General features: G+C 36.4%; 1 protein-coding gene across 1 annotated transcript in view; it reads right to left on the bottom strand.

The window, feature by feature from the left end:
- Positions 1 to 390: 390 nt before the first annotated feature.
- LDLRAD3 (low density lipoprotein receptor class A domain containing 3) overlaps positions 391 to 16,525 on the bottom strand; it is a 151,038-nt gene continuing 134,903 nt past the window's right edge. The window contains exons 5-6 of the mRNA XM_014076013.2: positions 6,287 to 6,632; positions 391 to 3,466 (exon numbers count right to left, since the gene is read on the bottom strand). Of these exons, the coding sequence (XP_013931488.2) occupies positions 3,214 to 3,466; positions 6,287 to 6,632 (599 nt within the window). The 3' untranslated portion in view covers positions 391 to 3,213. The remainder of the gene's footprint in view (positions 3,467 to 6,286; positions 6,633 to 16,525) is intronic.

Below are 16,525 nucleotides of genomic sequence, written 5' to 3'. Positions count from 1 at the left end.
TTATACTCTGAAAAATATGGTATGTGTGAGGGGAACATTTACCTTTACCTATGCCCATCACATTCTCCATGGTATTGCCTACCTCCCCTGCCTCCTGATTCCCTCCTATTCCCCAGTTCCCACATATTGGTTAATTCTAGATTTTGTCTGCTTGGTATTTCTTAATCTATTTTACTTCACATATAATACATTCACCGACAGTAGGTCAAACCTCTACCCTTCATCCAAGACAACTATAATATAAGCAACATTTATTTTCTTTTCAAATGGGATGATCTGCTATATAATTACACAGTATTCTTTCAGTGCTCTGCTTATATTCAGGTTCACATACTCTAAGAAAGTCTCTTGATTAATTCAAACTTCTAACAGGAAATGAAAAGATACAGTTAGAAAAAGGGGTTTATTTTAAGAGTCCAAATCCAAGTATTTCAATAGAAATATACAGCTTAAAGGCATTGTATTGTATTGTAGAAAGGACAATGATTTGAATGAACACAAATGTAATAATGTAATAAAACAGTACCTCAGGGTCACACAAAACATTACTTTAAATATATAACTGCTATTGCCTTTTACTTAAAAAGCACTATGTACCTCAGTCCAAGTAAAACTCCCTCAAAAAAAAAAAAAAAAAAGAAAGAAATATCTGTCATGTTTGTTGCTATTTCAGTGTCAGATTAGATCAGATGAGTTAAAATGCCCATTCAATCTTCCCAATAATGACTACGAGTCCTATACTTGTTTGGGTAAAAATAAAGAAAGAAACAGAAATCATCTTGCTGTCACACTTTTAAAACCATTGGATTCTTATTTCGCTATTTTAGAGTTATACAAATAACACTCAAACAGTAATAATTGTAAAAGCTGATTCACACCATTCCAAAATGTACCAATGTTAAAGATAAAGCATGTGGTATGTAAGAGATGTGCATATATAGGAAGAACTGCGGTATCTGCCTCCACCTCATACTTACAATGTAAATAATGGAGCATAGGAAATAAGCATGTTACATAAAGAATGAATCAGTCCTATGATTTCTCAATAAGGAAATACTACCATGCTCTGACACTATTTTTTATAAAACGTTTCAGTCTCGTAGTATGAAAGATATTCCCTAATAGGTCTAATAAGGTCTGCAAACTGATATATGAATTCCAAGGCACTCAGAATCTCTCTCAAAGGTACATACATGCAGAGAGAGAGGAAATGGAACATTTGTAATCTTCTCTTTTACAATGAGAAACTCAAAGCATGCCCAGACTAAATATATTTTGCAGACAATCAGAAAACTGCATTTTGATGCCTAAACCATCTAAAGCTCCTCCTTCATCTGTGTGTGTGTGTGTGTGTGTGTGTGTGTGTGTGTGAGAGAGAGAGAGAGAGAGAGAGAGAGAGAGAGAGAGAGAGAGAGACCTGTCAAAATAGGTATCCAAATAAGCCACCAAATTGTTATATTACACTTATGCAAGATAGAATGCTAAAATCTGGTTCACACAACCCATAAGATACACATACTAATTACAAAAGAATACAAGGTAGTTTTTTGATTCTTCACTATGAAGAAGAATACTGGAATCAGGCACATTGTGATAGACAGATGACTATGAGAGCCTTGTTCAATCAGGCTGTAGGGTTATGTTGTCTCATATTCGGGATCACAGAAACAGAACGATTTGGGAATCTCAAATCTGGACTGGAAGGATATAAGTATATAAGGCACACTGGCTATGATTCAGGGAGAAAGCAAATGGCCATAAATAAGGGTAGACCTTGGTGGCCTGATCTTCCATGAACCTGCCCAGCCCTCTTTAAAGCCATCCAAATTGCTGCTGTTACTCACTGTTGGCAGCAAATTCCATAGATCAAATACCTGCTGTATAAGAGAGTAATTCATTCTGATGATCCTAAATTGCCCTACATTTTGTGTCTCAAGTTCTAACATGGAGAAAGGGAGAAAACTTCTCTCCAATCACTTACCTATATTGTGAATGTGATTTTGTAGAGTTCAACACTATTTCCTTTATCCTCCTTCATTTCAAGCTATAGTTTCTTCTTGCTGGGAAGCAATTCTAGTCCCCAAATCATTTCAATTGCCCTTTTTTTTTTTGCCTTTTATAGCTTTGCATCATTTTAAGATTTTGGTTGAGAAGAACCACAAACAATATTCCAACTGTAATCACAACATGGATAAGGACACTAGGATTCCAGAAATTCTATTTCAGTTCCCTTTCTAATGATTCCAAAGATGGAATTCCTTTTCATTTAATTTTCTTTTGTAACAGCAGCTGCATACTGAGTTGGTATCTTTACTGAACCACCCACCATGACTCTAAGATCTGTCTCCTAGTCAGTAGCTGTCAGCTAAAATTCCATTACTGTTTAGGTGGCTTAAAATCCTTTTTACCCTATCCATCAAAAATTATATTAATTTTTCTTACTGAAGTAATAAGAAGTTACTCCATAGGAGAGCTTGTGATTTAAACACAACATCATTTAAACCGTATAGATGATATTTCCGACGACCCTTCAGAATTTTATTTTTCTATTGAAAGAGCTGGACTTCAAGATGCCATCAGCAATACAGTTCAATATTTGCATTAATGCAAGTCTCATTTACTATTATTTTTATATACATTCTTACAATCATAAATAAGAAATTTTTAAAAAGCAATAAAGATCATTTCAAACACAGACATGTTTTGAGACACATATGTATGTATCAGTGGTGAGTTTCCATTATTTTTACTACTGGTTCACTCATGTGTGCAACGCTTCTGAGCATGCACATAAGCATCTGGGTGGGTGAGCCTCCCGCTGCTGCTTAATCCGGGCCAAACCAGGAGCAACCCACCTCTGGCATGTATATATGTTTAATTTCAGTACATGAATTCTAGTAAAGTCCTGATGTGCTTTAACAGCATGTTATAACAGAGAGGAAGTGAAAATGAATTGTTCTCAATTGCTTCAACCTTCATAATTCAGTAGTTAAATCTAGCAAGACTGAGGCCACTGGCACCTTTTCTTGCTCATTCTCCCTTGAAATGATTGAAGGAAGTTGTTTAATGGTAATGCACATAGCTCTTGTTCCTTTCACAGAAACACTTGCGATCATCAAGTAGAAAAAGGCCAAATGATTTGGGACTTTTTAATGTTGGTACAAGTTCAAGCAGACAGCCATAAAAATGTGCATAAATAATTGTTTACAGTTTTCAGACAGGAACTGAATTGATCAGAGAGTCACTTGGCTCAGATGTAATTTCACGCAGCGTACTGTGATGCTCCATACCAGTAAAAAGGTTTCTTGATGGACTGCTGTCCAAAGTCTCTGGACCTCTTGTCTCTGAAGCATCTGTGCTTACCACACTTCCAGTTCGAGAACGATATGGAGGAAGATCTAAATGATTCCGGGATCCTATTTCTGAGGAATATGGAGGTGGAGGAAGATCGAACCACGGGGGTCTGCTGCAAAGTATAAATTAGATGTCAAGTTACCAGATGTATGAAATAAACAGCATATGAATTTTACTTCAACAAGTTATAAAGACACAAATGACAAGTTATAAAGACACAAATAGACCACTCACTCATCTTATGTTCTCTGCCACCCAGGGGTGAAATGCTACCAGTTCGCGCGACCAGTAGGGACGATTTTCATTGGTTCCGCAAACCATTAGTAAAAAAAAAGGTTCCAAAGATCACACAGCTCAGCTATGAGCCGCGTAATCATTGGAAACTCCCCCCCCCCCACTTTTAAAAGCATTTTCCTCCTGCCTATTCACCTGAACTGGCAGGAAAAAAATGCTTTAAAAAGCGAGGGGGGGGTGGAAGCTTCCAACAATTGTGTGGATCAGCTGTGAGCCGCGCAATCATCAGAACCTTTTTTTCACGTTTTAAAGAATATTTTTACTACCTATTCACCCGAATCGGTAGTAAAAAAATGCTTTAAAAAGGGAGAGGAAAAGTTCTCACGATCGCACGGCACAACTGAACCTTTTTTTCCACTTCTTAAAGCATTTTGTACTACTGGTTCAGGTGAATATAATAAAAAGTGCTTTAAAAATAAAAAAGGTGGTAATGTCCACCCAGTCACATGACCCCCCAACCAAACCATGCCCACCAAGCCATGCCCAGAGAACCGGTGGCAAAAAAAATTTATATTTCACCACTGTCACCATCCCATTTGTGTCATCCAGAAGGCCATTCTGATGAATTTAAGAATGAAAATTACCATTTTATCCCTCAGATGCTTCAAATCTTTGAAAATCTAGGGGACAAACCTTCAGTTTATCCTGTAATACCATTGTCTTTGAGTGACATTACTTGCAGCTTCCAACTGATCAGGGGAGAGTGTTCTATTCCTTGATCCTGGGACAATGTCCCAGTTCAAGTTACCATATCACAATACAGATGCATACAAATGTTCACTACTTGAATGGCCAAATCATAATAGAACTGACTTGATGGGTTGACTTTTGATAAGTAACTTTTGTTCAGAAGCCAGAAATATCGATTCAGCCTGTACTCAGTACTGCTTGCCCCCAGTATTATTGAACTGCAATTTTTGAAGTTACTGGAAGAGAAAAATAATGAGTTGGTTAAATTTTAGGAATTTTACTTTATGGTATGTAGTCCCTGGTATATTACTCCAAGGCCAATTACAACTGTCAGCTCAGGGAAATTGCACATACCGGTAGGTGATGGTGGACAAAACTAAGACTCAGGAATCCACCAAGACTCAGGCTTCTCAAGATATATTCTGGCATCTCACAAATATACTACAATTGTGTATACGTAACTATGTGTTATTTTGTGGGAAGTTGACCGTACTTTGCATTGGAAACAATAAGGAGGGGTAGAGAAATTCTGTTTAGAAATCTTGTATCTCACAAGATATACTTAGAATGGCTTCTCCCCACATGAAAACATAAAGTGATTTGTGTTTTTTGCAATAGATAGTGGGACAAAACTGAAGACATATTAGACGTCGATCAACATTACACAAGTCGCAGCCACCCATCCCTATTATCACCACTGAAATCAATAAGAATCTTAGTAGCAAAACCAAGAAATTAATGGACTGGCTTCATATGTTTAAAAAAAAAAACCCCTACAATTTAGTTCCCATAATCGATTGCAGACAAATATATTGAATTGGGATCTGTTGTTGATAGAGACTTCTCATTGATTTTCAAGTGCTACATCTTAAAAGCTTGGGGAGTTAAATTAAATTCTGTATAATGCATATATGCCTCACTTAGTGATAAATTATTAGTTGCCATGGTTTCACATTAAGCCCCCCTCTTTCGGGAGAGGGGGGCAGAAACACTATAAATGTATTTTTAATTTTCCTCAATGGATCCAGATCTTCCTCTCAATATATTATCCCCAATATATTGTTACTAAGAAATACAACTGATTGTCTCTTTAGTGGAAATTATGATCAGTTTGTAAGAATTTCGTGCACATCAAGAGATGCTATTAATACTGAAATACAATTTGCCCATTTATTCAAAGACAAGCTTTTTAAAAATTAAATTTGCTTTAAATTATTTATAGTGATTAAGCAGCTCCCAAACAATACCAATGAAATGCAGAAATGCCCACTATATGTCACATTGGAAGATAAAGTTTGGAAGTGTGTGTGTGTGTGTGTGTGTGTTCTTCCTCCAGCCAACAATGACAATACTAGCCCGACATTCAGTATGGTTTTTTTAGAGCTCTGTTACTCACTATCCTGGAAAGCTTGTACATATCTGCCAAAGTGATCTTTTCATGGGATAAAAATGGCAAAAATTCTGTTGGCTAAAAAGCATCTTGAGTAGGGCACAAAAGGGGGCATTAACTGAAAATGGCCTCTATACTGAATAAACTCCAATTCATTCTTATAAGCTAAATTAGGAATTATGACTTCACATTATTTCCATGACATACTTCAATTCTAAAAGAATCATTTTTGAAATCAGAGGATAGAAAGATTTCTGTCAGCAGAACCTTAAAGTGGATTCCTGTACTGAGGAGGACATTATGCTCGGTGGTGAAGTTCAAACTGCAGCAATTGTGACTTGCCTTAATGGCTGTAAATAGTCAGGCAGGAAATTTGGGCATAAATATTGAAGCAGTTTATGAGGCATCAACCCAGTAAAATCAATGCTAATGAAGCAAGGGTGCAGTTGTTAAAAGAAGCTATCATGAAACAGAAGCATTGAGTATACAAAAAACCCAAACAGAACAAAGGGTTTAAAGCACAGGAGAAACTTCACTAGTTACACTATTGAAACGTACCTTTGATCTAGCACAGCTTCTGAATAAGATGGTGGTGAATCTAAATCTGGCGGTCTATGATAGCCCTGGGTAGACATATACTGGACCCCATTGTTAACATTATAGGTGACATTGCACTGATGTGGATGATCAAGGACGACGAGACGAGACAGGAGGACAGGATGCTGCAGTCGATGTACGGGAAGTGTCATGAGGTTGTTGCGTTTTCGCTGATGGTGCAAAATTAGGGCCAGGAGTGCCACCACCAACACAAAAATAGCAGAGCTGCCAATGATTGCATAGGTAACGCTGGGATAGAAGATCAGCTGAGGCTCTGTTGTCACGTAATTTTGATTGCTGTCAGTTTCTGCAAATGAGAAGAAAAAGAGAGCGATACAATTAATCTCTGTGAATGAAATGCCACGCTTTTCAATATATGTCTTTTCTGCCAATTTAACACCACTTCCTAGGCTTTTCATCAAGGTTTGTTCTTGGTTTAGAAAGTGTGGAAAATTGGCTTCTCAAAAACAAAATAAGCATCGATTAACTTCAATTGCATATCCCCCCACCCTGCCTGCTTTGGAAGTTTCTCTTTGGAACTGACACTCTTACTGACTATGGAGGAAACGAAAACTCAATACAAAGATAATTTTCTCTTTCCTTTATCAACCTTTGTGATTTAGCTTTCAGTAAACAGTTGAATTTAGAGACTCATATCTGTTTCCATGGTCTAAAACAGGGGTGTCAAACTCACGACGACACCTTGTCATCACGTGATGTGTCGCAACTTCCTCTCTTCACTAAACTGGGGGTGGCCGTGGCCAGTGTGTGATGTATCTGGCCTCTGGGCCACAAGTTTGACAGCCCTGGTCTAAAATTTAGGCAAGAATTCAAATCTCAGGCACCTGATTTACAGAAATCTCAAGCCCATTTACCTACCACCTGCCTATTGTATAATTTCAGAATCCAGTTGCCTGAAGTGATTCTTCACAAAGAAGTATAGGCAATGAAATACACAACTATTCATATTTCTGCATTATATATTGGTTCTGATTATGCAGCACCAAGCTGTTATTACTTTCCCCAAAAGAAATAATATGCTGCATCGTAAAAACAAAACAAGATCTGAAAACTGCATCAAGTTATTAAAAAATTGGCAGGTTGTTATTTTTAGCAAAACCAAGAGCCTGTAGAAGAAAATAATTATAAAAGATTAAATTTGCAATTTTTTTTTCCACTGTAGAGTATTGAGGCAAGAGGTATACCAGGCTACCAATTTCTTTTATTAAACCCCTTTTAATATGCTGATAAGCAACAGTTTGCATGGCATAGATCTTGGAAGTTGACAACACATAATAATTAGAAATCTAGACACCCATGATAATATAACAATTGAAAGCAGTATTCTGAAATTCAGCAAACGTATATCCTAAAATCAAAATCTATCTTCTTTCCCAGTTTGGATATTACAGCCCTACAACGCCTTACATATTAAAATGCAAGCTGCCTATTCTATGATACTTATAAAAGAGATCCAAGTCAGACAAAACTGCAGATTTTAAATTAATTTATTTATACTTAATATTTCTAGCTCTATGTTAATTATATTCAGAGACCTCTATTTTGATAATACTTGGCTTGCCAGCTGAGAAGGAATGGAAGAAGAGGGCAATTATAGTCATAGATTGTTCTACCATACTTGAGAACCACCAGTGTCAAACTTGATTGTGTCGCGGGCCAGATTGTGACAAAGTGTGACGTTATTTGCCTTTGTGAAGCCAGGATGTGTGTGACATATCTGGTCCATGGGCCCCCAGTTTGACAGGCATGTATTAAACCATAGCTCTAAAATATTATTCCTGAAGGAGGGCCCTGAAGGAAACCAACATCTCTTGATCTCGATATTCTCCTTTGATATGAAATGATTTTAATAAATTGCATTTTTGTGTGCAAGTCATCTCAGCAACTCCATTGGGTTTACTGCCTGTAATCTTAGTAGCACATTACATCTGAAAATCAGGACAGGACAGGTCAGGAGACTTGGAATCATGTTTACAATAAGAACCATCTTAATGAACAAAGTTTAATTAACAAATAGGAACAGTATCTACAATGGCTGAATGCATATGACTAGGAATAGAGTCTATAATTACTTAGACCATCACCAATACTAGTGACAAAATTAATTTTACTTGGAGGCTTATATGATGACCAAGAATGTCAGAATCAGCAGCAGTGAAGATTTGATAAGCAGCATACATGATAGACAAGTGTGAATAATGCTGAATAATAGACTGAATACAATAATTATATATACTATGGCCTATATTCAAATTATTGCTTGGTCATGCCACTGCAACTGGATGATCCTGAGACAGTCCTGACTGCCACACTAAGTCATTGTGAAAATAAAGGGTGTATGTGTGTGTGAAGGGGAGGGAAGAAGTTATAAATGCAGCTTAAACCTTAAAGCGTGGGATACAACGATACACAATGTAGCAGGGTTTTTTGATGGACATAATCAAAGTTATTAAGAATATCAGAGCTTCAAAAAAGAATATATACTGTCCAAATACCCCCAATCGGAACAAAATTAGATTCTCACAAACAAAATTAGAGCTGTGGTAGTGCAGCGGTTAAAATTGCAGAATTGCAGCTAATTCTGCCAACTGCCAGCAGTTCAACTCTCACCAGCTCAAGGTTGACTCAGCCTTCCATCCTTCCGAGGTTGGTAAAATGAGAACCCAGCACTTCAATATCATATTTACATTCTGAGAGGATGTAAAATATAATGACCCTTAGGTGGTTTCAGAAAATGATAAAAAATAAAATGGTTAAGATTGCTGATTAAAATATGATCCAATACCTGTAAAGTCCAAATTCCCCCTTTTGTTGTTTCATGAAACAATAACATAATAAGACATTCCAGAAGCCAGCAATATCCAGAGAAATGAAGCAACAATCCACAGCTCTATGCTAAATGGTTAGTAGGCTGAAAATCATTATCAGTCAATAAAGATTCTGAACATCAAATCTCTTCAAGTATTAGTGGCCACTGATGAAAAGAAAATCTGTGGAAAAGCAACCAAGGATTTACACACTGAAGACATCATCTGGGCCTTTGTTTTATACTTGAGGCAGAGGATTACACAATTAAAATGTTTAGAAGCAGCCTTATTTCTTAACATGTGCAATGTTTCCTAGTTACAGACTCTTAATTCACAAGAGTGAAGTGAATGGTTGTACAGCTCATTTTGGCAATTGCTTAGCACTGCAGGATGATTGCACACTAACTCATCAAATAAAGGCCCAGAACTTCACCTCTCACCTTCTCTCCTTTTTATTTCTCACAACACTGTATAATTATCTCGAGTGCTTCTTCTGTCCCAGTTTCAGTGCCCTCCCCCAAAAGGGGGGGGATGAATAGAATCAGCAACTTGTGATAGTAAGCCAAGATCACATTAACATTAAGCTGCTGTTTTAAAATTAATTCTATGAGCTGTACAAGCTTCTGATCCATTGGCCACATTGCATAAAATAGTTTGATGTCTTCAAATCAGATAACCCTTTGTTTCTTGTCAGGAACTGAATGCCCCTCCGGACAATCACTGAGGGCTATATACCAATAATGGATTGTGATAAAGTAATTTGCAAATAGTCCTTATGACTTATGACCACAACTAAGCCCACAATTTCTGTTCCTAAGTGTTAAGGGTCAAGTGTTAAGTTATTAAGTGAGTTTTGTCCCATTTTAGAACTCTCTTGCCACAGTAGTTAAGTGAATCCCTGCAGATGTTAAATTACTAACATGGTTTTGAAGTGAATCTGGTTTCCCCATTGCCTTTAATTGTCCAAAGGTCACAAAAAGTGATTACATGATCCCGGGACACTGTAGGTGTCATAAATATGAGTCAGTTGCTAAGAGTCCAAATTTTGATCACATGACCATGGGGAAGCTGAAAAACAGTCATAACTCATTTTTTTTCAGTGCCACTGTTACTTTGAACAGTCACTAAGAAAATGGTTGTAAGTTGAGGACTATCTGTAGAGGGTAGAACCAGAGCCAAAAATGTCTGAAATTCCTTTTCTATCTTTCTTTGACAAACTGTTCCCTAGTTTCCAAACAACAGATGCCAAGAAATCAATGGAAAAATTGGATCAGAGGTCTGACATGATCAGTCATAGATCTTTGAAATTAGGTCGAGATTCTGTTGGGTTTCAAAGATTGCAGCTTGCTGGCTCCTGACTTAATTGATTGATCAATACAAAAATATGTTGTGAGACAGCTAAGGTCCAGACAGCATCATCATCAGCACAGGGGATGCAGTCATCTTAATTCTCCAAAGTTGCACTTCAAAAGAAGTCTATCCTGGCTTTTATGTTGCAGCATCCATAGCGGGTCATGATAAGATCAAACTGACAACATAGAATCATGAAGTCATCATGCAAATGACACGATTATCTAATTTCAATGTAATGGCTGACACAAATGTGTAAGCAATCTATTTGAGAAATATCATAATGGTATTTGCTGTTATTTGCTGCCATGACAGTTATGATTTGTTCATCATTGGCTAGATGCTGACATTAGTCTACAACCTGCATGAATACTTCTTTAATATAGATAATCCAGAAAATGCCATGATTAATTGAGGAATTATAATTAGTTCTCCCAGGTCCATATAATTCTCTACTGAGATGCACAGATGGCTGTAATAGCTTTACAAATGACATAGTTATTATCTGGAGAATACCAAAATGCAAATTCATCAGTGTGCAAGGTTTTCTTGCTGTCACTCTGGAAAGAGGTAGGCCTTAAAAATGTACACAGGGAGCAGCAACATTTGTCTAACATGCAAAACTAATACTGTGCAACAAATAACAACAGTGAAAAAACTTCTTTGCAAGAAATTAAATGGAAAAGTTAATCTTCCCATTTATTAGCCGTCACCAGTAAATATTTACTCCCTCAATTATTTAATCCATATATCCTACAGCAAGGAAGTCTGGCAGAGATCATGAGAATACTAGAAGAATCAGCAGGCGCCAGAAGGTTTAATTATTTTCTGTCTACTGAATATGCCCCATTCCCCACCTCATATCCCTTCAGCAAATGCAGCCCGTAGATATGTATTTGACAAAATGGTAATAGGTCAATGCCTGCCCTAGAAATCGTCTGTCCTGAAAGAATAACACTTCATGTCCCATGGATATTTTGAGTGCTAGTATTAGCCAGAAAAAGCAGTTTAAATAATAGGAAGATACTATATTAGTACAGGCGCTACTGGCTCAGAGTGGAGGAAAAGCAGAAGGTTAATAAGATTCAGTTACCGTCCACTGGTTTAATAAGTGTGTGAGTCAAGATGCACTTGCAAAAAATATGCTAGTTTAAGTGCAAATTAGATGTACAGCGTAAAGTGTATTTTAATCCACTCTAAAATGTAGCATAATCACAGAAAATTGCCTATCTTTTAAGTACTAGTCTGAAAAAAATATGCTAGTACAACATCTAGCACCCTATATAAATTGCTTTAGTGATGATCATTCTTGTAAAAAAAATGCTCAAAGGAAAAGATACTATCTTTTCCTTTGAAAGAGGAAATATGCTTTTCCTTTTCCTGATACAATTTCCTTCTCTTAAAAGATAGGTCTGCAATATTATATGTACCAAGGATATGACCAAGGATGAAAACTCAGACTAGAAAGCAAAACAAAATAAGAATTGGTAAAAAAAATGAACTGCCCCTCCCCCCCCAACCCCCACCATGGGCTGAATCACTGGGAGAAGTCATGTAGAAGTTTGGCTAAACTCCTAACAGAATACTTTTTGCCACCAGGCTGGAAATTTTGGCCTTAGACAACTTAGAACTATTCCACCTTCAGTCTGACCTAAGCGTAGTACATAAAATTATCTGCTACAATGTTCTACCTGTCAATGACTACTTTGGCTTCAACCTCAATAATACGTGGGCAAACAATAGATACAAGCTTAAGGTAAATCGCTCCAAACTTGACTGAAGAAAATACGACTTCAGCAACAGAGTGATCAATGCCTGGAATGCACTATCTGACTCTGTGGTTTCTTCCCCAAACCCCCAAAATTTTAACCTTAGACTGTCTACTGTCAACCTCACTCCATTCCTAAGAGGTCTGTAAGGGGCGTGCATAAACACACTAAAGTGCCTATCCTAATGTCCCCATTTATCCATTTTATGTATTCATAATCATGTTTATATTTATCTTATTGTCATAAGTTTGTCATACAGTTTATAGTATACCTCTTCCTCCACTGTAGTATGCCAAAAAAGTTGCAATATCTAAAAAGCTATATCTGGAGGAATTTTAGGACTCATCATAGTACATTATTATGTAATATAATTCAGATAAGATAGGTACTATTTAAAAAAAAACACCTTTCATGGCGTGTTTCCTCATTGTGATAAGGGTCCTGAGCATCCCAAATACTATAATCTACACTACTGGGAGTATACACTCCCAGAAGTGTCACCCATGATGGGCAGATTAAAAAAGGGATGTATCTAGATAAATGACACTGAAGAATGAAATGTAAGGAAAATCAAAATGACATTTAGAACCAGGCTGATATCCACAATACCAGTAAATGAGTCCCTAAAGAGAGATGGTATCCAATAAAATACTGGGAAAAAGCAGAGGATAACTATGAGTAGCCCTGATGTTTTGATCTGAACAGATCAAAGCCAAGCTATCCATCTGCTAATGCAACAGAAAACACAGAAGTCTGATGTTACAAAGATTTTAGTCTCCAAAATGTCAAAACCATCAACCAAGGCAAATCTGATCTAACCACAGCAGACATATCAAAAAAGAACACTAATATTCCAGAAATCAGAGATTGAAATGAACTTGAATGGATTGTTTCATATCAGAGGAACATCAGATCTGCTTTGGACAATTGTGGAGAATCATATTCTGGGGAGAAGAAAATCATAGGCGAACTGAAATAGCAATGATGAGTTTCTGTAATCAGTTATAATAAACACTAACATTAACTAAAAGTATCAAAGTCAATGTCGAATACAACCCGCTCAGTGATGGGATTCAACAATTTTACTACCAGTTCTGTGGGCGTGGCTTGGTGGGGGTAGGGTGGCTTGGTGAGCATGGCAGAGGAAGGATACTATAAAATCTCCATTACCTCCCCACTCCAGGGGAAGGTTATTGCAAAATCCCCATTCCCTCCCAATCAGCTGGAACTCAGGAGGCAGAAAATAGATGGAGGTTGGGCCAGTCAGAAGTGGTATTTTTCGGTTCTCCGAACTACTCAAAATTTTCGCTACTGGTTCTCCAGAACTGATCAGAACCCGCTGAATACCACTGCTGAACCTGCACCCTCAATGATAAAATGGGGAGGGGGGGGCACAGTATGAATGAATTTCATTTGCATCCAAGGCAGGCCAATAGCTGCTCAAAGACCTTCAACCACAAGATAGGTGACATAGATTTAATAAGTAAAACAATCAAACAGACAAACAAACAAATAATAAAAGTATTAGAATAATTTAACCATGGATGCAGAGAAAGTGAAAGCTGAAGTTCTAAAACAATTTTTAACACCTTGCTGAAAAAGTACAGTTATCATTAAGGATGTAAAAAACAAGAGACAAAATAGAGTGGTCTGCAGATATGCTGAATATAGCTAAAAATAAAAATAAAGAACAAAAATCAGGACAAACTGAAGATTATTTACCAAACTAAAAAGTTTTCAGTTTTCTTACAGAGAAGAGCAAGAAGAGGTAAAAATTTATATTTATAACTGAGTACAATCAAAAAAATCAAGCCATTTATTTAAGAAAATTTACATTAAATCAAAGAAATTTGATTTTGGACACCCTAAAAGACAACGTAAGCAAAATCTATTAGACAAAAGATGTAATAAGAAGAATTGGTGAGAGAATATAGAAACTGTTAAGAACTGATTTCTAAATCAAGTATGAATATGAAGATATGATCACTGAACTAGGGCCAGACATTCTGAAAGTTAAATGGGCCCTAAAATATTGCTAACAATGAAGCTGCAGAATTAATAAAATACCAGCCAGACTTTTTTAAAATCTTAAGAAAGTATGCATTTAAAATGCTATTTGCTGTCTTTAAAAAGTATGAAAAGAACAGTAAATGGCCAAAGAACCAGAAAAGAGCAGTTGTTATTCTGATACCAAAAAGGGCAGTTCTACAGAGCGTTTGAACTACTGAGAAATTGCACAATCTAGTAAGAAAAAGTTCAAGAGATTACTGTCAATTTTAAAATCCTTGGAATGACAATCGCCAGATTTACAAGCTGGATTCAATAGAGGCAAAGAGTCCAAATTCACATTATTACCGGGAGGAACTGATGGATTAACACAAGAAAAGACACAAGAGGAACCTTGAAAATCTATATGCTTTATTGATTATACTAAAGATTGTTTTGACCACAATAAATTGTGGATAGCTTTTAAAAACCTGGAAATACTAGCCCACCTCATTAATAACAATCGGAATGGAACAAAGAACAACTACATAGTTCAAAACAGCAAATTGTGGCCCAAAATTGCATTCTAGCACCTAGTTTATTTAATTTACATGAAAACTATATCATGAGAAATGAGAAGGTATACAAAGTGGGATTTAAACTTCTGGAAATAGCATCAACAACCTTAAATGTACTATGATGTATGACTTTGTAAGTCATGACATGATATGACTTTATAAGTATGTAATATATAAGAAATGTCTTGATTGTAAAAGTGGGAGAGTAAGAAAATAGAGGTTGACAGAAGACTTAAGTGGCTAGAAACTATCCCCGATAACTTACAGTACATGAATTTAAAGAACCAGTTGCTGACAGGCACACCTAATGCAATGTACCAGAACTGGAAGTGACTGAACAATGAAACAGCAACTGCGAGATAAATCTGCAGATGAGAACAGAGTGTGCAGCTAGGTCTGAATGAAACTTCACTGCTTTGAAACACCACATTCACAGTTTGAATATTCTCATCTCTCTTATCAGATAACATTGCTTAGCAGATGACATTGCTTAAGGACTCTCACTTCCCCTGAGTGCCCCATGTCATATGAAAGAGACAAGGTTTAGAGAACTGACACTATTGTTTACTAAGTTAGATAACATCTTTTTCTGGCAATTAGCATAAGGTTAGAGAAAATTTCTTATGTGCATAGTACAATCCATTGCTATCAGTCTGTTATTGAAGCCAAAGCAGACACATAATAATTAAGAAAGAACTGTTCAGTATCCTCAGCTCAGATGAAAACATGGCACATTATATAAATAAAAAATATTTAGGCAACTGGAGAATATTGTAACTCTTATAAACATTCTTGAAAAAGATTCAGGAATTCTTCTTCTTTTCTGAAAAAGCTTCTTGAATGAGAAGTGAAATGTCTTCGAGGAAAAACAAAGTCCAGATGTCTTTTGAAAAAGCACCTTTGGGAAAACCATGACTTGGAGGACTGAGAATCTCCAAAGACACTTCTGAAAATATTTATTATAAAGCCTAATTACAAAGACAGATAAAATTAAATAAAATAAATAATACTATGCCAATTAATTTATTTTCTTAGAAACCATTATAAGAAACATATCCACAATTTACTGAACACCGCTTAACAGGAAAAGTTTAACAGGTATATCTTAATCCACTTTAAAATGAAATTAGCAAAACCTTTTTAATTTAAGTGGCCTCAATCTGTGTAGTATAAAGCTCCTATTATTGCAAACAAATCACTGGATTAGTCAGGTAATACCAATTGCTGTCCTGTCTACTTTTGAATCTCAGATGTATTTAGCAATTATTAAACCGAAGGAAAAAAATAATAACTCCTTCTGATATCATGGAAATTGGCATTATTGTTCTACCTCGCTAGGCAAGATTTGTAAGACAATGGCATAATTCAGAGTTCTAGGTAGTACCAATATCCTTAACTATTGAAAACCATCTCTGTTTCTATTGGCAAATCAATTACTTGAAACCTGCCAATAGTAGTACTACCTAACAAACTTTCTTTGATTTGTCACTCTGTTTTAGAATGGTTTCATTTATTTGTTATTTCTTGGCACATACCTGACAATGGTTGCTATTGGATTGATTAGCAGTAGAGTCATTCAAGTTCCTCTGTGTTGGCATACCCAAATAAGTAATGCAAACTGTAGATGCTGCTAATTATATACTTAATTCATATCAGTATTAATTTTTATGAAAGTGTGTAGCAAAACTG

The sequence above is a fragment of the Thamnophis sirtalis genome, unplaced genomic scaffold (genome assembly GCF_051295495.1).
Source record: "Thamnophis sirtalis isolate CommonGarterSnake01/CBP01778 unplaced genomic scaffold, rThaSir2_p1.2 scaffold_1, whole genome shotgun sequence".
Classification (NCBI taxonomy): Eukaryota; Metazoa; Chordata; class Lepidosauria; order Squamata; family Natricidae; genus Thamnophis; species Thamnophis sirtalis.
The sequence above is the reverse complement of the archived record's forward strand: the minus strand, read 5'-3'. Positions and strand labels throughout refer to the sequence as shown.